Genomic DNA, 24704 nt, shown 5'->3' with positions numbered 1-24704 from the left:
TCCCAGATGCTTCCTGCCTTGGGAGAGGAGGCTGTTTATGAACTGATTGAAATAACAGCCTTGGCTGAAGTTTTCCTGTTATCAGTGCAGCTTCTAATTATATAGACTAAAACCATAATACAGCATTCCATGCCCATAAAGGAATCAGAAAAGGAAGGCATTAAGCAATTCTGCTGATCATTGTAATTTAGCCATTAACTGTCTTTCTTGACTTTTTTTCACCATTTAACACAAATTATACTTAAGAAACTATTTCAATTCTTTTCTGAAATGAGCATGTAAAAATGGTATTACAGGCAATATTTTAAGACCACCTTTAGAAAGCACATTTTTAGTAGTGTTTTGAAACTGGCTTATCTGCCCCCTGATTTTGTCTGTGAACCTTTCAAAAAATGAGATATTTAATGCTGTTTTGGATTGCACATCAAGGATAGAAACTCTGTAGACAGCCAGCGATACTCTGGTCCTTAAGTACTTAAATAAGCTTTAAATATTGGATTTAAGCTCTTTCATCTCTTATCTGCTTTAAAAGGTATTACTTAAGATACTTTGAAAATGTGACCAGGGACTGAAAAATAGATATTCCAATGTAAGCTAAATGAAGATGGTGTATTCTTATCCATTTGAAATTGGCAAAATGGAAAATAGAGTAAGAATCCAAGCCTATACATAATACTAGACTTCACATATTTACTTCACTTTTTGCCTGTGACACTTTTAAAAGGTTTTTACTTTCAGAACAGGTCACTGTCTGCTAAGTGCAGGTCAACTGGCTAAAACCCCAAAGTGTGTAATTTGCCAGCCTGTTAGGACAGGAATATTTTTATCTTTGAAAAAAAGTTTGGGGTAATTTGTGGGCCTTCCTCTGTGTAATGAGTAATTTTAAGTGTTCTCTTGTCGTATAACTCAGTGTGAATTGACTGTGACTTTGCTGCTTGTGACTTAGAGCTTGAAGAATCGCACCAGAAATGTCCTCCCTGCTGGAACCACTTTGCCGTTAAATTCCTCATTTGGGATTGCTGCCCACTTTGGCTTTTAATCAAGAAATTTGTCAAGTTTGTGGTAATGGACCCATTTACCGACCTCACCATCACGCTGTGCATTGTGCTGAACACGCTCTTCATGGCCCTGGAGCATTACAAGATGACCAAGGAGTTTGAGCACATGCTGTACATAGGCAATTTGGTAAGTCAGCCTGAACTTGGAGTGCCACCTGAGGGGTGAATTTCCTGCTTTTTGAAGTTTTGGCCATGGCTTGGGAAGTCCCATTTTGGTAACTGCCAGCATTGCTTTGCATTTGTCAAGCAAGTCCTCACAGCCACCTCTTTCTGAGAGAACTGAATGAAGAGCAAGTGTCTATTTTTATCAAGCTAACATATTCTGCTGTTATTAGTAACCATTAAAGCCATGGTTTTGGGCTGTTCCTGATAGATATCTGTTAAAGGAAATGAGATAAGAGAAAGGTTAATGAGCTTCATTCACGTTTTCTAGTAAAGCACCCATAAGGCAGCAATTCCTGTTGACTAATAGTGACTTTTATGCTAAAACAGAAACTTACAGAAAAAAAAAGCAAGGCAAGATCTTGGAGGGAAATGGAATTGTGTTTGATCATGGGTTGGTATCTATGTTGGAAGGTGGCTGATGTGCATCTTCTACATGTGCTGGGTCCTATGAAAACCCTGGGGCAGAGGGGACAGGGAGCAGAGCACGGCCAGTGCTTTGAGGGAAATTTCATGTACAAGCCAGAGCAGGTGGGTGTAGAGATGCAAAGCAAACAGAGACCACACTTGTCCAAAGAAAAGCAGAGGAAAAACCACAGTCAAGGTGCAGGGACAGCAGAAAAGACTTTCCAAGGGCAATGTAATACAATTTATGGCCCAGGGGGTCACTCTAAATGAAATCTTTTACTTCAATCATCTTTCTCGAGTTATGTTTAAAAGTTGCCATGTGTTACTGCTTTAAAACTTAATGTTTAGAATCCTTTTAATTGTAGAAGAGTCTGAATTAGAAAAGGCACAGGCCACCTAGCTATGGCATGGTGGGATTGCCCCTAAAATGTAGTGGTAGCAGCAGAGATATCCTATAGGGACATAAGTGGTCTGGAGAATCTGGAAAGTGGATGCTGCCAAGCTTGCATTTGAGGAGCTCACAGCAGAGGTTAAAAAGCCCTTTATTTCTGTAAAAACAGAGGCTGCAGTATTTCAAAGCTGGATTAATGTCACCTAATTTTAGGTATTTACAGTGTAGGAGTCTGTGCCAGTTGTCTTTGTCTCCTTTTAAAGTCAGTGGAAGGTAATGGACTGTTTCAAGCCCCATTAATGTGATGTTGTAGTGACATTTACTTTTGGATAAGGTGAAGGGCTGTGACTGCAGTAGCCGCTGACCACAGTGGGAGCACACAGAGACACTGCAGATGTGAGACCTGCCTTTAGTGAGAAGCTTCCCATGCTGGCAGGTTTGGGTGGGTAGTAGCAATAACCAGACATTTTGTATCAGCCCTAGAATATGGGATATAACAGATAGATTTTTTTTTTTCTTTACCCTGGTCCTTGTTTTTTCTGGCTCTCGGCTTCCATGGGCAGGTTGAGGTTACTCCCCTAGGCTTTGGGATCTGTCTCCAGCTTTTCATCTGATATGTCTTGGCAAATCTCCCTCTGTTGTTGTGCTAAGCAGAAATCTATTTGGGTCCCTCTTGCTCCAAACCCATGCTCTTGCCCTCTGCAGAAAGCAGTAGATAAGGATAGCTTGGAAATCATCTCACAGGACTGTACCCAGCTTCTTTGCAGCCAACATTCCTTCTTGCTGCTCAACAATTTGTGGCCTTCTAAGATGACTTGAAAAAATTCCTTTGCGTTCGTCAAAGCAGGTGGCAAAGCTGCCACTTCCCTCCCTGGCACTTGGGATAGTCAAGGTGCCTGCTCCTCACTCTGCTTTTGGCAGGTCAGCTTTCCCCTTTGCGGACCAGAGGCAGTGAAACTTTAGCCCTTGGCTTCCCTCCTGCCAACACAGCTCCTGCAGACCTGCCAGGGCTGAGCAGGGCTGTGCCAGTTGCCATCAGGAAATTAGACAATCAGTAGAGACAGGAATTTTTGCAAACAGGGAAATTTTGCAGAGAGACACTTTTTTTTTTTTTTCCCAGAGAGAGAAATTTCACAAAGCAAATATTGCAAAATTTTGCCAAAAAAGAGAAGAAAAATCCCACTGTGAGCTTCTTAGCACTGCCTAGAGCTATTTCTCTTCCTTGTGCTAAAGTGTAAAGCAAGCAAAACAGCCTGCCTGCATTTTTTTTGTAGCAGGCTGATGGCTCAGGGCTCCCCTTCTCCTGAGGTCCCAGCCTGGGTCTGTGAGAGCCCAGCCTGTCTCAGCTCACCCTCACCAGCTTTTCTAAACCCCCGCATAACTGGATTAATTGTGAGCAGAGCAGGTCAGAGAAAGGTAACTCCATTTCGTGGAAGATTTTGCAAAGTCATTTGTAATGAAAATTGACATTTTTTGCAATTCCCTGTGAAAGGGAAGGGAGTCCCAGCTCCAGGGCAGGCTGCCAGGTGGCTGCATCCCCTGAGCTGCAGACTGGCAGCCCCCCCTCTGCCCCCACACTGGCTGGCTGGCTGTCTTCCCATTACATCTAACCCTCTTTGAGTGATTATGCTAGCATTAAACAGGGGAAATATTAAACAGGGCAGGTCTTTGGCTTTTCTTTTTGCTTTACTTTTTGCTGAGCAAATTTTCTGAGAGAAATGAAAGAATGAAAATGGAGTATGGATTTTCTTTCTCTGGATCTGCCTGTCGCTGGGGCTCTCCTGCTGTGATTGTCCATCTACTTCATTCAGCATCTGCTACTTTCAGGCCCCTTTAGTTCATCCCTTACAGGAATGAACACTTTCAAATGTGATCAGAAGGCCAGCCGAGCATGTGTACAGAGTTCCTCTGCCCACGCAGTGCCACCACTTAAAAAATGAGTGGAGAGAGCAAGACTCCCTCAATTTCTCTTTTCCTTTAGAAGCTGAGGTACCATTATGCAACATTAAAGCCTAAATGGCTGAAACGACAGATAAAAGGGTTTGGTTTGTTTTTTTTTTTTAAGACAAAGTGCTCCACATCAGCAGTGTCATATTTAGCACCAGTGGGATGTTAAGCTACTTGTTTTCTTTACAGCCTTTATCACAGGAAATACCCAGCCCCTTGTGCAGGTGCAGTGGAGCAGGTGCTGTGTGGAATTTGTGGCTGGTACATACACAAACGACTCCTGATGCCTTCAGGAAGGCTCAGACATTTTGCTGCCTTGCTGTGACATTTCTTTCTCAGAAGGCTATTGATTAAAATGATTCAGGCAAAGAAAGTGATCCTCCTGAGTCATTTTCTCAGCAAGAGGGTTGCATAATGTGTGCGGCGTGGTCTCGTAGTCTTTTAAGGCAGTCCCCTGGATAGAATTTCACAGACATCCAGTTTCGTCTTGCTCTCTGTCCCAGGAAAAATTTGAGCATTATGGTGGGAATCTTTGGTATCTCTAACCTCTGTGACTCAGAAGTTCTTTGCTAATTAGAAATATGAGACAGGTTTTTTGTTGTGTTCTTGGTATGAGGTGCTGATGGGAAGTTGCTCCATCCCAAGGTATTGCTGCAATCCAAGATATCATTTTCCTGAGGGGAAACAGAAGGTATTTTCCATAAGGAATTGTGTAAAATGGCCACTTGGAACAATTCATTCCTGAAGCATTACAGAGCAAAGCCAAGCACTCCTCAAATTCAGGCTATGATAATTCATTTTTATTCTTTAATATCATAATTGTATGATTTTACTCCTTCTCTTTCACATCTTAGTGGGTGTCTCATCTCTGTTGCTCAGAGTTTATCAGCTTTGCTGAGCTAATGTTTCAAATATTCAGCTTCTTGGAAGGAAAACATTTCTTCTTGACTGTCTATTCGTGACACATGACCTCTGGAATTCCCCCTCTATTTTGACCAACAAAGTGCATTAATTTTGATTGTTTTACAGAAAACCGTGTATTTTAATTTTAAAGATATCCATTTCTGTAAATGGATCTTTTTCTATTTCAGAAATTCCAGGATTTTCCAGAAACACAAAGCTCTGGGTATCTTGTACTATGATGTGACATTAAAATAAAGCAGTATATGACAAACTTGTTGCCCACATTTTGTCATTTTAAGTTGATTGTAGCATTGCACTATGCATTTAAAACATTACTTAAGCAGGGCATGCAAAAGTACAAAATCTGTTTCTCTGGGATACTTTACAGGAATCTATTAAAAGTGAATTTGCTGTCAGCAGCCTTCCTTTCCCTGCTCCCTCTGCCTCATAGGTAATATTTATATGTTGTTTTAAAGAAAAATGTTCCAATTAGAAGCTCCAACATATGACATTTGAACTGGGTCGTAAATAACCAATGTGTTCCCAAGATGCAATGAGAAGAAAATTGCAGTGACTATTTGTAAAAATAAAAAAAAAAACAAACCCACCAAGACTCAAATTAGAGTTTCTAATCGTCTTTGCTGCCAGCAATAACCTCAGAGTAACTGGAGGCGTGCCTTGCCCTTCTAATGATAATCAGAACAAAATAAAAAGGGATAATACACCAGATACACTGCAACCCAAATAGCCCTTAACACTCTCCATTCACTTAGTTTTCTCTAGTGAAATATATAGATTTAACCTTTATAAAAGACACCTTTACACCTTTTTTTTTTCTTCTTTTTTTTTTTTTTTTTTACCACTGTGATTATTCAGATGATGGAAGGAGATGGAATTGTATGTTCCAATCCAGATCCTGAAGTCAGATGCCATTATAAGTTTACAGCAGTATCAGGTATTATTGTGAAAAGAGTAGACAAAATTGTAATAAAGAGTCAGCCATAAAAAAAGCAAGTATTTGTTTGTAGGATGTGTCTGGCTTTCTGCTGGGTTCACCTGTGACAGTGGAAACTCCACAATCAAGGAGTTGTTCTTAAAAGGTTAGTTTGACTTCATATTTTCTTTCTGCAGGTCTTCACTGGGATTTTTACAGCAGAAATGATCTTCAAAGTAATTGCCCTTGACCCCTACTACTATTTCCAACAGGGCTGGAATATTTTTGACAGCATAATTGTTATTCTAAGCCTGATGGAACTGGGTTTGTCCAGCATGGGAAACCTGTCTGTTTTACGCTCCTTTCGACTGGTAATGAATGGTCTTGTTCTGTTCTTAACCATCTTTTTTAAATTACATATAAACTCTGACATGAATGCAACGTATTTTCTTAAAAATGCATCTGCCTATAATTGCTGCAAGCTGGTGAACAGTATGTGACACTAATTACTGTGGGATAAATGGAACTGTTCCAGATTTACATCAGGGTAAATGAGAACATAATTTGATTCCTTCTAGCTGTGCCAGGTACTTGTAGCACACTTATAATATTTGAATTCCAATTTGTAATAAAGATCTGCCATTTTATACCTGCACACCTGTTAGCATAGACAGTAGAAAATTGATAGCCCAAGAAATGCAAGAGCTGATAACTTGTTGTTTTAGGAGCTGTTATTCCTAAATTATGTTATAAACATGCCACTGTTCTTTTAGATGTTGTCAAAAGAAAATGTCTTTGAATTATTCAGAGAGAGATTTTTTATTTTTTTTCTAGAACTGATCAGCATAACATAGCATCTGTCTTTCACGGGAACTCCTTAGCTGTCAGCTCCTTTGTTAAGCAGGGGACAGTGGTGTTCTATTAATGAGAGACTGGCAGCATTCTGGAACAGAAAAGTATTTTCCTTGCCAGCTTGACATTTGTGTTGCACTTCATGTACCAGGATGTCCATGCTAATTATTCTGGCCATGATATGGCTTCAAAATTTTTAAGATCAGGAAAATAAGCCCTTGTGGTTACATTTACCAAAAGAAAATAATTTTCCCCACCCAGAATTCTCTACATTGCTCAAAATAGTAAATTTTCCATCACTCTCCTGTCTCACTCCAGTTTTTTGGAGCAATCCTGCTTCAATAGGGCTTAATTTAGACCTTCAGCTGAAAACACAGCACAAGGGCTAGGCACCATTTACATCCTTAAAATAGGTCTTAAGTGGGCTGTGGGCCGTGCACAGACTGCATGATCCTCAGCACAGAGGTGATTTTCACCCTGAGAGCTAACAGCTAATAACATCTGACTGAGTCTTGCTCTGAAGGAGGAATTCCTTCTCTCATTGTGGGACCAAACCTGAAATCCCTTCCTCCAGATGCCTGCCAGGATTTTTATTTTGAGGAGGAAAAACAACAGAAAAGAAAATACTAAGAAGTAGTTGCTGTCCTTCCATCCTTTCCCCTCCAGTGGGGAAATGTGCCATTAATACCATGTCTATCTAACCAGGCAGAGCATAGCTCAGGAAAACTTAATTCTCATCTGAGAAGCCCAACTGATGTTTTATTAATAGAAGTAATGAGGTTAACAGGAAGTATGGCTAAAATCACCTTGTACCACACACACTGCAGCATTTAACATCTTTCACGTTTTATTCGCTTTAATAATTCATTGGCTGAAATGGCTGATGCTTCTGTGAGCTGACACTATTGTTTATGTTCTGTTCACAGCTGCGAGTCTTCAAGTTGGCAAAGTCCTGGCCGACCTTAAACACGCTCATCAAAATCATTGGTAACTCAGTGGGTGCCCTTGGTAACCTCACTCTCGTGCTGGCCATCATCGTCTTCATTTTTGCCGTGGTAGGAATGCAGCTTTTTGGGAAAAGCTACTTGGACAATGTGAAGAAGATAAGCACCACTGGCAATCTGCCACGGTGGCACATGAACGACTTCTTCCACTCGTTCCTCATCATCTTCCGAATTTTGTGTGGAGAGTGGATTGAGACCATGTGGGACTGTATGGAAGTAGCTGGGCAGCCACTGTGCCTTCTCGTCTTCTTGTTGGTCATGGTGATAGGAAACCTGGTGGTGAGTTCTCAAGATGTTTTTTTTTTTTCTTTTCTTCTTTTCCTGGTGGGCATGTGCAAATGTACCATTTTTAATCCAGAAATGGCAAATCTCACATTGCTCTACAATTTTAATTCAATGAACTGAGTTGTCACCAAGACAGATTTGCTCCTATCCCAAAGTTGCATTACTAGTTGGGAATGAGGATTTGCTGGGTTTTTTTAGAAGAGCAGATGTTTTACTAGAGAACAGGCACATGGGTTGATCACAGTGATTTTATATTTTATGCTGTTCATAGGGCTGAAGGCTTTCCTGATCTCTTTTCTGTACAGGTGTATCACACACCTCAACTATCCCTGTTTTGGGACATATTTATACTTCCTTTCACTTCTGGCCCAGAGCACACAAACCATACCACAGCACAGTGTCTTTGAGAGGAGTTTTGAATGTCTTTATCCTGCATGTTTTAGGAAGCTGCAGGTTTTATTTACAGTAATGTCACTGTCTCACTTGCTGGTTTTTTAATAGACTATCCCATAAGCATGGCTTACATAAGCTCTGAACCTATTAAGACTGAATTATATTTCCCTGTTGACATCTTAAGGAGCGCTTTGCTGGCTTTCAGTCATTGTGGAAATGTTTTGCCTGTTCAGCTTACAGGGCATCTTTGACATTGTGGCTCTAATGGCCTTACTGTTTATGTAGTGAGTTATTTAACAGAAGATGCTGCTGTAAAAAAAAAAAAAAATGTTGGTTTTTTGCTACCAATTGCTTTTAGTGGTTGTTTTGCTTTTAAGTACCCAATGTTTTGGTTCCCAGCTGCTGGGGTAGAAAAGTTCTTGAAAGAGCTTGTAGAAAAGCAAAGTGTCTTGCTTTGTTTACATTAACTTAAATTTTAACAGTTATTTTTACATAAAAATGTTGATTGCAAGAGCAAAGTATTTTTGAGGGTTTTTTTTTAAATAAAAGTCAAAAGACTAAACTGTAATTACTCAGAAAATGAGGAATTATTTATGTTTTTTTCTATGACTTACCATTTCTATAAATTTTTCTTGGAATTAAATTTGATTAGAAGAGATGGGCAGAATATTAATTTCTTTATTTAGGAAAAAACATTATTTATTATATCTTTTAGGAGAGCGTAGCCTGAGATCGAGAAAGTTAATTTCCCCCTGCCATTAAGCAATGTGTTCTGTGTATGATGATGAAAGCTGGAAATAATATGTGTTAAATTCTGGGGAAAATGTTAACATTTGAAATATTCATGGATTATTAAAAGATGTGAATTAGTAACATCTGATACCCTTAGATATTAACACTCATTAGTGTGCACAAGTTCTGCTAAGTATGAAATCTGTCTCAGCAGAGACTGCATTAACGTTATCTATGTATATTTAACCTTCAGTGCTGAAAAAAATAAGCCTGTCCCAGATGTAAAACCAGATATTGAGAAACTCTGTCTGCATGGAGAAGCTGAAGTTATTGGTCAGCTGAAAGAGAATATTGCTAGTTTTACTCTTTTCAGCCAACAGCTCTGAAAGGATGTGGCAAAGACTGATAAAGAGGAGTAATTCTTGTGTTTGGGTCACTCATAGAAAAAAAAAAGAAGGGAATTATTTATAGGTGAAAGAACAGCAGATTCTGAATCATGAGACTCATCCAGTGCCAACATAGAAATTTCAAGATGTCGATTAGCTGGTAGAGAGGAAGCCATCTTACACCTCTAGCACCAGCAAAATTGTTGTTTTCTTCAGTAAAAGTGGATTGAACTCACCAACTCACTCTCATAATATCATCAGACCCAAAAGTTCTGGTAGCTTAAAAGCACCATGAGCCCTTTCAAATAGAAATACTCATGTGCAAAAACTTTTACCTGTAACTCCATTGCCGTCTGTGCCAGCAAAGAAAAACTTGCAAAAAACTTGCTGAGATTCTTTTTCCTCCTCTGAGTTTCAGGAGGCAGTTCTGATAAAGAATACTATCTTGAGCTTGTATCTCATTTGGACTCTAAATGCTTCCATAGTATCTGGAGGCTTGGAGAAAATCTTGGTGTAGCATATCTGTACATGCATCTAAATTAAATACTTTTACCTGTCACATCTGCGTTATGGTGATGTCTGTGGTCACTTGCCCAACTGGTAGGCTGAGGACTACGGAGCAAACTTCACCTGAACTCCTGTAAAGTCTGCAAGCTGGTGTTGAAATTGTTAGAACCACTGCAATTCCGTGGTATGTTCAGTGATTCGGTTTGCAGGTCTTATCCAGCCTCACTAACATGAAAATTCAAAGGAATGGTGGAAGAAAAGCTAGGAAACTTGAAAGTGCCCTGGGCAACGTTATGTTATAGAGCAGTCCAGCTGTTGAAAGAAATTTTAGTATATCCTTAGTCTTTGGGTTGTATTCATATATCCTGAAAATGTCTGGGACAATTTGTTTGCAATGCCACACGAAGCTATATTTAAGGCTGGTCAGCTGATGAGTGAATCATCTTCAAGGAGCTAAACTTCACAATATAGTTGGAAAACTATGTGCTGTGTAACTGCCTTTTGCACAATAAAGCTCTGCTGCTACTGCAAGGTGGCATTTCAGAGTCATTGAGGCTGCTTTGCAAGGTAAAGCCAAACCAGACAGATCATAAAAATTTCTTCCTCATTTGGAAGAGAGTTTCTGAAGTAGCTAAGTGAATAATTATACTTTTTGTTAAGTTTTCAAAAGGGCTTAAAGTATTTTTAGTGTATATTTATGTTATTGAGGTGAACAAGGAAAATCACCAAGACAGGAATTATTGAGATGATGTAGAAGAATTAGGGTCAGGAGACAGGTCCTGGTGCCCCCTGCTCTGGCCAGGGTTGATGTGACACCAGCCACTTCTCAGGGGACAGCTGTGTGAGCTGGGTGCTAACAACGTGCATGAACAAAAGTGACACTTCCATCACGGGCAGGACAACCTCCCAACCTCGTTGGGTGTGTGTGACACACGCTGGCCAAGCCACACTTTTACCCTCTGGTGGCCATCAGGATGAAGTGTGGACCCTGCCAGCCTCTCCTGAAGTGCCACCAAGGGAAGAGCAGCCTGAAGTGCACTCGCTGTCTCTGCTCCAGCTGGGCTGTGTGAGCCAAAAAACATCTCTTAGTGTTAAATCCACAGAGCTGCAGTGCATTAACTGGCCCTCAGGGCTGAGCTCTGGGCTGATGTTGTCTCACCTCTGTCCCATTCACACATCCCAGTACATCCATGGCGCATCCAGCCCAATTCCCCAACCCACCACAAGCTGGAAAATCACTGCTGCATTTCCATGGTGGATCTTGCATTACTGGAGTCACAAGCATGTAAACATGTAGGGTCTGTAACCAAAACAGTGACACATTAAGAATTTTCCTTAAAAGCAGACTATAAGAATGGAATTCCTCCTTTAGATCAATCCTAGCCTTTTTATTTTTTTTCCCTGATGTCCATTCACTCAGGAAAATATTGATGACATTTTTTGAGAACACTAAGGTAGAAAGCACCACCAATTTATAGGGTATCACACTATCCTGTAGGCAGGATTGCATAACCATTATTGAATTAATGCATGATGCATGGAATTATGAAATACAAAGTGTAAGGTCATACACTCAGCCCTGTTTAAATATTTATGTTATGATCCAGTAGCTTACCAACAGAAAATGTTTTGAGAGTATATGTATCAGTCACTGTGAACATCTACATCTGAAATAATTACATGGAGGCGCCTTTATAGTCAGATCAGGTTAATGGAGTCTGTGAAGTCATAAAATATCTTACCACCCAAAAAATCTAAATATCTCGGACTAAATAGCCCCTAAAATTACCTATTTCTGTCCCTGCCATCCTAGGAGGCAAACAGTTGTAGAAATCCTCATGTGGCTGGATATGTTGACCTAAGAGGACCTTCTGGTCCTGTGTTTTCCTATGGTAATTTCAGTGCCTGGCAGCAAAGCTGCTCAGCAGGGTTTGGATGAGATTTGAAATGACCACTTTGGTTAAACTCAGTGGAAACTTTTCTCTGAAAAAGTCAAATGTGCCTGAGACCTGTCTTTCTATTCTGCTTCCACATCTCAGGAAGACTTTATGTGTGTTTTTTTCTGTTATAATTTGGCCCATGAAATAGGCAGAAATATGGAAATGTCACATTCTTTCATGGAAGAAGTTTGTGCTTGCCTACATGCATTTCCTACAATTCCATGTAGGACAGATCCATGAAGAGGTGTTCTGGGAAAGATTTAGTGGGTTCCCACTAAACCTCCATCAGGTTAAAACCAGTAGATTTTCAAACTGGTCAGACACCAAGAGAACTTCACTATGAGTCATTCACTACCATTTCCCTCTTGAACAGACAAAATCTGTTGATAAGATGTCTTACCAGATCTGTCCTGTCTGCAGCTGGGCAAGAAAGAAAAATCAAGTTACAGGGTTTTGAGCAGCCTGTTCTACTGGAAGGTTCTGTGCCCATGGCAGAGGGGTTGAAAATAGGTGATTTTTAAAGTCCCTTCCAACCCAGAGCAGGAGATGATTCTATGAATGAGAGCAATGCAGAACCTCTTGGTGCTTCCATTTCATCCTGTTCTTTTACAAGAGTTTCCCTTCTGACCATGTAGAACATTGTCCTGAGCACCACCAATGCAACCTGGATGGGAATAATGGCCTCAAAGGAGGAGAAAGGCAAGAAAGAGGAAAGGTTATTTAGCACAGATCCTGGCCTGACAGATGTGCAAGAGAGAGATTTGGAACTGGGAGGATTGTTTGGGTGGGGAAGAGAAATGACTACAGCTTTACGTGAAGCTTAATCTAGGAGAAAAAATTCACAGCAATTCCATGCCCTGAATCACTTTCCTAAATAACAGAGCCTAAGCAATATAAGGTGTCTGGGTCCCATGTGTCTATCCAATACTTTTTTTTTTTTTTTTGCTAAAGTTGCCTTTAGTTCAATGTTTAGAGTCAAGAAAACAGATAAAAAGCCACAAAAGAGGCAGCTGCAATGTGTAGTGTGTAAATGTGTGAGACAGGGCTGATATTTGGATTGCATGGTCTTCAACACGAGGGCTTTTCTTCTGTATAAACTGTTTTCTAGAATTAATTACTGAGTAGCACTAATTGAGCACCACAATCTCTAATTAAGGAACGTTAAGAGTCTATGTGGCCACCTGTGAAGGAGGACTGGTAGCCCACCCTGGGGAACCCATCAGCTGGCTGGCTGTGTGGGAGCTGCACAGGTCTATCCCAGCTGGAATGTTGTGGTCAGGGCAGAGTATGAAGAAGTTTAATAACACAGATTGAGATGTTCTTTTGCATTTGCCCTCAGCGGCAGCAAAATATCCCTGAGCACATTTAATTTATTAGTGTAGGAGTATCCATAAAGTCCTGTCTCACTCAATGCTGATGCTTCTCCATCACTGCAAATTTCTCAGTAGATCACGTCTGGGCTTGAAAGAGGCTTATGGTAATGTCAGATTTTCTCTTTGTTTAAATGAAATGGGTACAGAGAACTATCATTATCCCTTGTGGTAAAACCAGAAGTAATAGCAAAATAGCATCTTACAGGCCTGGGTAAAAGTGGATTACAATTTTACATTTCAAGAGCTCAGACAACAAAAGCATATTAGGATGGTCAAAGGTGGTCTTCAGATGGAGATTTGTATTTCTGCCTGACATGATAGGGCTGTCACTGAGGGAAGCTACATCAAAACCCCAACGCTTTTAAAAGACAGGAAGCATTAAACCAGGGAATTTCAAGACTATAAAACTTTTAAAAGGGTGATGAAGGACTGTTTTACCCCAAAAAGTACACAGCCTGCTTAATTCAAACTACCTTTGTCAATAAACGAATGCAAATGGAACTCTGATGACGTGATAGCACTTTTCCAGCTATCTCCTTATTTTCTTTTCAAATTATATACGAATATAGAATACCAAAGCCCCATTTTTGTGGGTTTTACTGTCTATCCCTAGAGAAATGTTTAAGTTAAGGTTTCCAGCAAGACTTGCTGCCCTGAATCAAGTAATTATTTTTGCATTTAATGACAAATATGACTTACTCATGGGGGCCACTGAAGCCATCCACTGTGTGAATAAAGGTTAATCTCCTTGGAGGAAAATGTAGTATTTGTATTGCATCTAATTATTAATATAAATGAAGTGGAATTTTAAAATATTGTGTGCCTTCTAATTGTAAATCTAGCTAGGTTAGATTTGCTTGCTGGAAATTAAATCAGGTTTGAGAAGAAGGTATTACAGCCCAAATTACAACATTTAGGGTTCAGATTTTTAATTTTCAAATCACAGAAGAGGTCTGCAGTGTCCTCAAGCTTTACATGTTGTACTTCTGCCTCTAAGCACATACTCTCCTTGGGGTCCATCAGTTCCACTTCTTGCACAATGGAAGGAAGAGAGGATAAGATGCAACTACGTGAAACCTGTGGATAAATGACTTTTTGCAAGGAGCAGGGAAGCCACAGGAGATTTGAAGAGAGTTCAGGTTGTCCCAAGCCTCAAACACTCCCTTCCCTCCCCTCTCTCTGCACCCCAATGATCATGTCCTGGATGCTGCTGTTCACCTTATCTGCTCTTTCAGCAGCTCCCAACATTCTGGAAATATGCATTTGTGTTTTGGTTACATCAGCTGAGGGAGCCAGCAGATAAACAGGCAGGAATAGGCATGTCAGGAGCAGTCATCGTCAGGACAGACAAAATCTGCAAAGCAGCCAGAGAAGGGCACGTGGGCCACCAGGGAGGAGGAGGATTGATCAGAAAGCTGCAGGAGCCATACTGAGAGCTGGGAAATACTGGCAACAAGGGCTGGAGAGTTTGAGGGTCCAGAAGAAGTCAGGGAGCCCAAGGGATCATTAGCAAGAAGTGGAAGTGTCATTTGAGTCTGTCTCATCAGCTCGGGCACTTATGTAAGGGAGGCGAGTTTCCTTTCCCGAGTCACGTGTGGCTCTGCAGGAGAGCAGCCCAGAATCCATCAATAAGCTCAGCTGGGGATACAAAGAAAGTGGTGTCAGAACAACTATCAGCATGTCACTGCTGTCCTTCTTGCTCCTACTCATCTGTTCTCACGGCTGGCAGCGGGAATATTTGGTGTGATGCTGGAGAGCTCAAACCTCCGAGGGAGGCAGCTAAACCCCAGCACATTCCCAGCTTCTCCCTTCATCATTTCCATGCCAGATACCTGAACACTCTGTGTGTCCCAGAGCAATTTTAGCTATTTGTATTCCCTATTCTCCATCCTTTCTTGAGAAGTGCCTGGGAAGCAGAGCACTCAGGTAGTCGATGCTTTTGGGCAAGCATCTGGCTATATCTGCTTAAGTATTAAACATCCTCAGGGCTAAAGAAATGTCCACCAGAAACAGATGGCATCATCTGATGCTTAAAAAAAATAAATCTTGACACCAACCATCAATCAGTCCAGTTGCCTCTGATGGCTCCTAGTAGAGATGGAAAACCTCCATCCTCTTGTGGGTTACTGAAATACAAAGCTTTTGCCTGACTCTCCAGGCTTTAAAAGCTGTATGATTTATCAGTATCCACATAAATAACTATAATTTATTTTATTGGGTAGGTATATCCCACCCCCATGTGTAACACCAGATGCTGGTGCTAAAAAGTCTGGGAAAATTAATCTCACTGTATTTATGATGAGCCATCAAAGACTGCTGGGTTTCAAAAATTCCATTCTATGGTAGATTGAGTGGATTCTGTTCAAATCTGGGAGGTTTAGGGCTGCTTCACCCAAGATATGTGAGGGAAATGCACCTGAAAATAGATGGGAGGAGTGACTACTTTCAAAACCTACTTCTAAAAAGTAATCTGCTTCTTTCTGTCACTTCAGGTTTATGAGAGTCTGTATCTGCTACAGGCTCAGTTGTTTCTTCTGAAGAGTTGAGTCTTGGCACTTGGTGACTAAATCTGAGTTTGCATCTTGTGTTAGGGGACAAGAGTGTTTTCAAGGTGTTGTGTGGTGCTCATGTTGAATATATACTAAAATCTGCCGAATTTTTCCCTGCAATATTCATCCATGAAAGGTAGATATTTGAAACCACAGCTAGCTCAAGTCTCAGTAGAAGTTGGCATACAGAAGAGAAGTGAGCTTTTGCTTCTGATGCAGCTCAAAGGAGGATGAAAACAAAAAGTGGACTAAGGTTTTTTTTTTTTGGTTTTTTTTTTTTCTGACATAAGGAATTCCCAAAGCAATAATTCAAAGCAGATTCATTAGTGGACTGTGACAGATTCTGGCATTTGGTGCAGATTTTCATCAGTAGAATTATAAATATTGCTTCTTGATCTATAAATGAGTCACTAGGATATATCAGAGAGAAATAAAATCTGTTATCAATGCTAGTGCTCTTCCATGGGTATGTATGTAAGGTAGCACAAAACTATCTTCCATTAACATTTATGGGTGTGAGGTGTCTTGGAAATATGAAGGAAGAAGTATGGTAATACATTAATTCAATTGACCCAACCCCTTGGAAATCATCCTCATGCCTTTTCTTCTAATTGTATTTCCAAACCAAAGATATTTCTCTAAAAATATTGTTTAAGCATTATATAAACTACTGACAAGATGAAATATTTTTAATAAAATACACCATATGCATGTTTTATGACCTCATAGATATTTTGCTTGTGAAGATTCTAGTGGATTCTTTGCTGAGATTTGGTTTTATTTCAGGGGGTCAAAGGGGAGCTAAGTTATTATTTGGAAAACTGCAGCCCTGTTGGTGTAGTAGGATAAACCTGCCCACTTTTTGTACTACATGTGTCCTTGATTAATAGTGTAAGTAGGGGTTTGTCAGTGGCTAAGTTCTTGCTAATAACTGGGTAGTTATTAAAATCTAGAAGGCACTGAGTCAAATTTAATTGGGCAAGAGTGTGCAAAGGTAGGTACAACTAAATGTGTCTCTTTTTATTAATGTCACAGTGTGAGTTGTCTGGATGTCATTGAAAGGGTAATGACAACAGAATTATTCTTAACATGTGCTGAGGGAAAGGCATGGTTCTAATGCTAAAATAGACCAGGTGGTACAAAATGAATACATTATTCACTACTCCTAAACATCTTATACTTTATAAAAAAAAAAAAACAAAAACAAACAAACAAACAAACAAACAAACAAACAAACAAACAAACAAACAAACAAACAAACAAAAAAGCCCTGTTACAAATATTTTTTTTCCTTCACCAAAAATAAGCAGTGAGCTGTTCATTCTAACAGCTGCCTCTAGAAATATCTTGTTAAAAAGAATATGTGAAACAACCAGTGAGTCATGACAGACTTAACCTTCTTAGCAGGTGCATGATATTTAAGAGACACTGGAATTTATCTTTTCATGTACAGCGCACATTCATATCTGGATTTTTCCACCCAGCACATATATGACAAAACTGTCTGTGACTTCCCAAGGAAAAATGCTGAATAATGCATTTGGAAAATAAATGTAGTACACAGGATCAGATGCCAATTTCTTGCCTTTTGGGGTCTTACTGAACAGTAAGAAATTCCTGCAAAGGGGTCCTGCCTTTGGTCTCCTGCTACCATTTCTTCATCTTTCTGAAATTCCACTCATCTGTGACTTCTGTGTTAAACTTCTCTAAATTCAATAAACTGACTGACCCACACTTACTGAGGAGAATCTCCAATAGATATAGATCTATTCCATCAATTTTATATTACTGCAAACAATACAAGGGAAAAAAGAACAAAACCTATTGATTTTTCATCTCTCTTACAATATTTGTTTCTTTGCTACTATTTAAGTCCCTTTTGTTCTATTTCCTTGACTCCAGATTCATGTGTTAATTTTTTTTCTTGTTTTGTTTGGGTCATTCTTAACCAGATTCGCATTTAAATTAGTTCTAATTGAAAATGAACCAAATCTGCCATTCCTTTAATTATCTTCTACCTGAAATGTGTTTTCTTCCATTTTGGTCAGTTCTGGGCTTCATTGTCGTAGAATCAAGAGTGGTTTATGTTGGAAGGGCCCTTAAAGATCATCTCATTCCAGCCCCCCTGCCATGGCAGGGACACCTTCTCTATCCCAGGTTGTTCCAAGCCCCTTCCAACCTGGCCTTGAACACTTCCAGGGATGGAACAGTCACAACTTCTCTGGGAAACCTCTTCCAATGCCTCACCACCCTCACAGTGTAAAATATCTTTCTTATATCTAATGTAAATCTCTCCTTTTTCAGTTTAAAGCCTTTATCCCTTGTCCTATCACTCCATGCCCTTGTCCCAAGTCCTTCTCCAGATCTCTTGTAACCCCTTTAGGCACTGGAAGGGTCTCTAAGGTCTTCCCAGAGCCTGCTCTTCTTCAGGCTGAAGTCCCTTGACTCTCTCAGCCTTTCTCCAAAGGAGAGGTTATTATAATTCCCTTTTCCACATTGTCTCACATCTCTGCTGTAATCTTCCTCACCTCACCCTTAGAACAAACCTCCTCCCGTTTCCACATTGCTCTTGATTTCTGCTTCCCATGATACCTTCTCCAAGCTCCATCTCACTGTGTCTTGACTTCACCCTTCCCAATACACAAGCACGTTCCAAGATGCTGTCTTGAAGCCATTTGAAATTCTTGTAATTAACTCAATTCAAAAGGTGTTTTATGTTCTGATCAAGCTTTGCCATCTGTAGGTCAGTCATATTTTTTTCTTTGAAAGGGTGCATGCCAACTGACCTTAGCGTTTGGATTGAAATATGCCTGACGTTTTCCATGCTGAATTTTCATGGAAAGTTACAAAATCTTTGGGGATGGAAGGTTTTCAAGCAGCTCTACTTGCAGTTTGTGCCCTTTTTTCCTCTGTTTGCAGCTTCCTCCCCAGCACAAGTTCCCTTCTCTTTCTGGCCCCCCTCACACAGACTCATTCATTGGAAATGCACAACTAAGAGAACTCTCTTGCTCCTTGTGTTACAAACCCTTTTGTACAGGTGTTTCTTTCAGGAAGACTCCTTCATATTTTCCATGTCCCTTTTCCCCTCCTGTAGTTCTCTCATCCCCACATTTGGATGTTGTTCCATCCCATTTCTGGGGGATTCAGCAAGTTCAAAGTGCCTGCTGAGGGATCTCTGTGAAAACATAGGCAAGTGGCTTTCTCTAGAAACTGAGGCATGAAAAGAAACATTATGAGTGTCCCTCCCCTGTCTTGGTTAGCACGTTCCCTGGCCACCCCATCCCAGCTGGTGCCTGGGAATTCAGGGAACAGCCCTGGCTGGGGAGAGCAGCCACAAATCTGTCCTGCTTGGGGAAGAGAAGTCAGCTGCTTACCCTCAGGGATGGGAACAGGCCTAGGCTGGTCTTTCTTTGCTACTGAGATGCAATTTTAGGTCATAAAATTGCCAAGCTGCCTTTCAGCCTCTCAGTTCCCTGCTTTCCCTCTAGCAGACTGGCAGTGAGAATAAACCCATAGAAATGTTCTTAAGGACAACCGACACCATTAAATTTCTCCTTTGCACTCTATTTCATCTTGCACTAAAAGTTTTTAGTAACCCCAGTTAGACAGATACCCAAGATACAATTAATAAATGAAACTATTTTCAAATTTCCACATCAGCAAAATGCCTTTGTGTTTTCTGATATAAGAAGGAAGTCAGGGATGAGGTCATCTTGCCTGGAAAGATGAGTTTGCTTTGATCATGTGGTAGAGCACAGATTTGGATTGAAGGATGCTGGTAGCCAATCCTCCTTGGAGTGTTTTTCTTGTGTTTCTAGTAAGGTTTCTCTGAAAAGCACAGCTCAGAGCCAGCTTTATCCTGTAGGATAAGGACATCCACCTCCTTCCCTTCTTACCCATGGGTATCTCCCTGGGAATTTCAGAAGCATTAAGAAATGTGCAGAATTAGCCACAGCTGAGCCAGAGACCCAAGGGGATGGGCTGACCATTGAGGACATTCTGGGACCCAGGAGAAGGTGCTGGCAGATGAAATGGGTCACTTTTTAGGACAGCAGTGAGGTGTGTGTGTCACCACCTCCCACCTTGCAGGGCATGGCTTTCATTTTGGAGATGTAACTGGCACCACTGCTGCTAAATCCTCCCATTTCTTTAGTGAAATATGGGGGTTTGTCCCACTTCTGAGTCATAGGGCTTCTCCAGCAGAGGTCTGTGAGGGCAGGAGATTTCATACTGTGCAAAATTACTGGTAGAAATCTATTTTGGAGCTTTTCTGAAAGAAGGCCTCCTGGCTGGCAGGCAGCTCTGTCACTTTGTTCTGCCCTTCCAGGAATCTGCACTTGGAAAATGCACCAAATCAGAACCTCCTTACACCTCCCAAATTCACTGTAGAGGTATCCTTTTCGCATTTCACTTAATAGGAAAGGGTGATTTTGTGATTGAACCCAAATTATAATATTAAACCAGGGAAATGGATTAGAAAGGAAGATTTTTAAAGGAAACCATGTTCTCCCTGAAATTAAAAAAAAAAAAAAAAAGGTGGGGGAAAGATAATATTGATTCTTTCCTGACTCTCTGATTTAATTTTTGAATCTCTGGGCTAATTTTTCTTTGTTGTAATATATTGGCCACAGGGAGCCATTACTTACTTTGTCCATTATCACTGGTTTTCTTTCAGTGTTACTCTGTTTCCATGTGGGCTTTTTATCCTTTTGGTTCTCTGTTGCTTACCTTTCCCCAGCTGTTTTCTGCCATGCGTGAAGGAGAATTACCTCTTTCTCTTGATCTCCTGACTGCCCAAGGGACACGATGGCTTTGAGATGACTGAGGGCAAAACTTAGCGCAGTCCTTGGTCACAACTGAGTGTCCCCCTCTCTGTGGAGGTGAAGGATCTGATTTGTAAAAGGATGCCAGGATCTGAATTGTAAAAGGATGACTCCAGGGATCCCACTCTGCCTGGACTGGGCATTGTCCTCCACGTGAGCCCCCTAGGATTAGGCTTGGTGTGGTCTTGAGGTAGAAACTGCAGAGCTTAAGCATCCAAAATTAAGGTTTTTTTCTTATCTAGTCATTGTATAATTGGTAGAGCAGCTGTCATTTGCATGCAGCCAGTGAAAACATTCCAGGCTAATGCAGGTGTTTCTCACTGATCATCACTCCTTGCAGGGAGCAGCAATAGCAAAGACTCCCCAGACTGTGCAGTCTGTCTTGCTGTCTGATTGTCCTGACATCCTCCTCAGCAGGACAGCCAAATACTTTTGTTGACTTAGCAGAAGGATAATTGTCTCTTGGTTTACAAACAATAAACTTTCCATAGTTTCCCTGATTTTTTTGGGGTACATTGAGCCTTTAACATCACAAACACAGCTGGTTTTGCTGGGAGAAGTTTTCAATGGACTTGTCTTACAGCACGTTTTAACTGTCTAGACAGTGGTTTGAGAAGTCCACAGCAGCTCTGATGGAGCCCTTGCTACTCTGGTGAATTAATGTTTTTTTGATATCTGATGAAAAACCTGCAGGAACATGTTTGTTTTTATGCTGCAGCTCCAGTAGTGGGAAGAATTTATCTGACTCCACTCACCATCTCTCCCTCCTCACATATAACATTTGGAGACTTGGAATTTCAGATCAGAAAACACTTGGTTTCCAAAGACTCATCTTCTAATACTTCTAAGGGACATACTTAGAAACAAAATAACACTGAAAGTCATCAGCTACAAAAGAAATCCAAATTCAATAGTTCTTGACCAGATTTGGAGTGGTACAATTTGTCTGCACAGTTATAAGCACGTAGGTGAATAACAAATTAAAAAGTCTTGAAAACATGAGGCACCAGCGGGTTGTGGTAAGAAGTGTCAGAGTTTGCCTCAGATTGATGTTTCCAGGACTGTGTTTCAAGTGACAAGGACACAGGCACCTAGCTCTTCCAGCTTGGGGGGTGCTGCAGGACCTGGGAATGAGGAGAGGTAGAGGTTGGTCCCTCCTGTGCAAAGTGAAGGGAACAGGACTGAGGAATCTGCCCCATTAATTACAGGTACCCCTTTAAACTCTGAAGTGAGAAATTGGGTGATCATTCCCCACCCCATCAAACACAGGTGAGCACAGCTGCCATCCAGCATCACTGCTCTGCACTGCTCAGAGACAAATAGCTACACCAGACACACCAAAACTGCAGGGAAACATAAAGTTCAGTACCTGAAGAGAAGAATGGTCAGCAAAACCCCAGCTGTATTGCAAATACCACAAAAACATTCAGGGTAGGGCCAACACCCTCAGCTCACCTGATTCCTGAAGATGGCTGAAGCTGTATCAGACTCCCTACTCATTCTTCATAGGCCAGAGGTAAAATTCAGCCTTGTTCTCTCTTTTTCTGGGTAAATAGAAATCATTCACAAGAAATCTCTGAAATTACAGCCACTTTTTGTGTATGAAATAATTATTCTTACCATATTACTTACACTTTTTCTTTCCTAAGGAGAACATCCACTCTCATTGCCATCATGAAGTAGTTCAGAGATTTTACTTAGGAAATAAGACTGTATTTGCTGCCTAGTTCTTATTAAAATTCATTTTCTTATATTTAAACAGATGAACCAGATACTTCACCTTATAAAGGTGAGACTAATACAGAGCTGATGAGAAAAAAAATCCTGTTGCAAGAATTGGTATTAGAATGGAACTAAAGTGCCCCATAACCCTCCCACCAGCAGCTGCTCGTGGGTTCAAACACTTTCCATGTGGGAAGTTGTGTGGCTGCAAGGCAAGACATTCATATCCCCTTTTCCATGTGCTTTCCTAGCTGGTCTTGGGCAAGAAAAATGAAGGAGATTGATGGTGCTCCAACCTGTGCTCTCCCTCCCCCAGGCCACAGGGACCTCTTGCCAATCTTGTGGTATCATGATCATTTTGACAGCGAAAAACTAAGATATCAGAAGAATGGGATTATGAGATTGACTGCAGGATAAAGGGAAACTGGGCTGGGAGGATATAAGCTTCTTATCCAAGCACAAATAGCTGAAAGAATAGGAAAGGAATATAGAAAATAACTCATCATGTAAATTGCTTTTTGCAGGAATACTCTCTCTTAGTAGACTTTGCCCTGGGATGAAAATGTACAAAGGATTGGAAAATGCAGTTCCAAGGAAGGAAATAATCCTCCAGAGAGACTGACTACATTACTGACCTATTACTGCAGTTCTCTAACTTAGATCTAACACTTAGTGCAATGAAATCCCCTTTCTGAGCAGTTTTTCGTTGCAGCTTAGTGGATTCTGCTGCAGTAAACAAAAATATAGTAATTGGCACCTATTTTGTTAGGCTTGCTAGAAGGTCTCCAAAGAACAAACTGCATCTCTCCCATCTGTGCTAGCCAAAGAACAGTGCATGTGTCCACTGAACAGGAAGGAAGAAAATCAGATATTTTCACTGGTCAGAGAGTGCCTGAGGAGCTTCTTGCTGGTCTGTATCTACCAGGCACTGAACATAGATGGGCCCTGTTTTATCCACAATAAAAAAATAGTAAATGAGTAGCTGAAAAAAGTATTAAATGAGTAGCTGGCAATCCTGGCAGGTACTTCACATGCACTGTCTGGCCTTTCCTATGCAGCTGAGTGACAGAAGTGACAATGAGCTGTCACAGGGTTACAGTTTGGATTAATGGCTTCCTTTTTGCATGGTAGATTTCACTGATGGGGGTATTTTCTGCTCCAGACCCCGTTGTTACAGCAAAACCTGCTTGGCTGGCTCCTAGGGGATTTCTCTTCCCCAAGGAAGAAGGTGTAAGATCCCTTCCACTCCTCCTGGGTGACACCAGTGAGGGTCCAGGGCAGTGAATGCAGTGCTGAGTCAATCCACAGGAGCTCAGGAGACCTGCACACTCTCTGAATGACAGATGGAAGGTTAAATACATAAAGATTTATATTGCTCCACTTTTGCCAAATCAAGGCAAACAAAAAGGTGGAAGGGAAAGGAAGAAGTAGCCTCATGCTTTCGTTCCAAAAGTATTCTAACTTCAGCAGCAGTGCTTGCAGATACATCTTCAAACAGGATTTGATCAGAAGGTGTCATGTGAATAGAAATTGTGTTGACACAAAAAGAGAAGATGGAGATGAGATATTCAGACTGCAGCCTACCACAGCAGCACATGTGTCTCCCTGCCTGGAGCTTTCTGGCGAGGATGGGTGCTTCCAGCAGCCTGTTTCCCACCCATGGATGGGGGGCTTGGAATCAGCCTCACAGCTCCAGGCCCCTGTGCTTTTCACTTTTCACTCTGTGCTGCCAGCACAGAACTGGTGCAGCACCTTGCACAGTGCCTGGCTTGTTGCCCTGTGCTGCTGCTTGGGTGGGGCTGGAGCACCCTGAGCCCCCCCTGCCCTGGGGAAGGCTGTCTGGTTGTAAGGGGCTGGTCACCACTCTCCTGGAGTGTGATTGTCACCACGATGGGCTGCTGGGTGTGACAATGGACAGCGTTGTTAGTCATATGATTTAGTTTTAGATAGGCCTGCAGGGAGCTGGACTCAGTGATTCCATGGGTCCTTCCAGCTTGAGATACTCTGTGATTCTGTGTGGCTTATTTGACCTGCATTTATCTTTAATCCAGCTATGAGATACAAAATCCAAGTTTCCTTTGTCTTTGGTGGACTCTGATCATTCCTCAACATCCCCTGGGATGCCAGCCTGTCTCCACTGTCTACAGACATCCTGGGAAAACTCCAGCTTAAGCACCTCAGGGAGGCACCTGACATGAGGCTGGATTAATCTGGTCATTTGTGCCTTATGCTGGCACAACCAGAGTCACGAGCTTTGGAAAAGGCATTGCAAGTGAGAAGGTCAACAAAAGCATGCTGGATTGTCATTAGGCTAAAAGCTTAACATAATTATACT

General features: G+C 41.2%; 1 protein-coding gene across 4 annotated transcripts in view; it reads left to right on the top strand.

Annotated features, from left to right (window-relative positions):
• Positions 1–24704, top strand: part of LOC121337971 (sodium channel protein type 5 subunit alpha-like) — a 215118-nt gene that overhangs the window by 111843 nt on the left and 78571 nt on the right. For all 4 annotated transcript variants that reach the window (XM_041408460.1, XM_041408459.1, XM_041408457.1 and 1 more), the window contains exons 13-15: positions 947–1185; positions 6001–6174; positions 7582–7938. In XM_041408460.1, the coding sequence (XP_041264394.1) occupies positions 947–1185; positions 6001–6174; positions 7582–7938 (770 nt within the window). The remainder of the gene's footprint in view (positions 1–946; positions 1186–6000; positions 6175–7581; positions 7939–24704) is intronic.

This window comes from Onychostruthus taczanowskii, unplaced genomic scaffold, assembly GCF_017590055.1.
Source record: "Onychostruthus taczanowskii isolate IOZ18803 unplaced genomic scaffold, ASM1759005v1 scaffold3, whole genome shotgun sequence".
Lineage (NCBI taxonomy): Eukaryota > Metazoa > Chordata > Aves > Passeriformes > Passeridae > Onychostruthus > Onychostruthus taczanowskii.
This window is presented reverse-complemented; position numbering and strand designations above follow the sequence as displayed.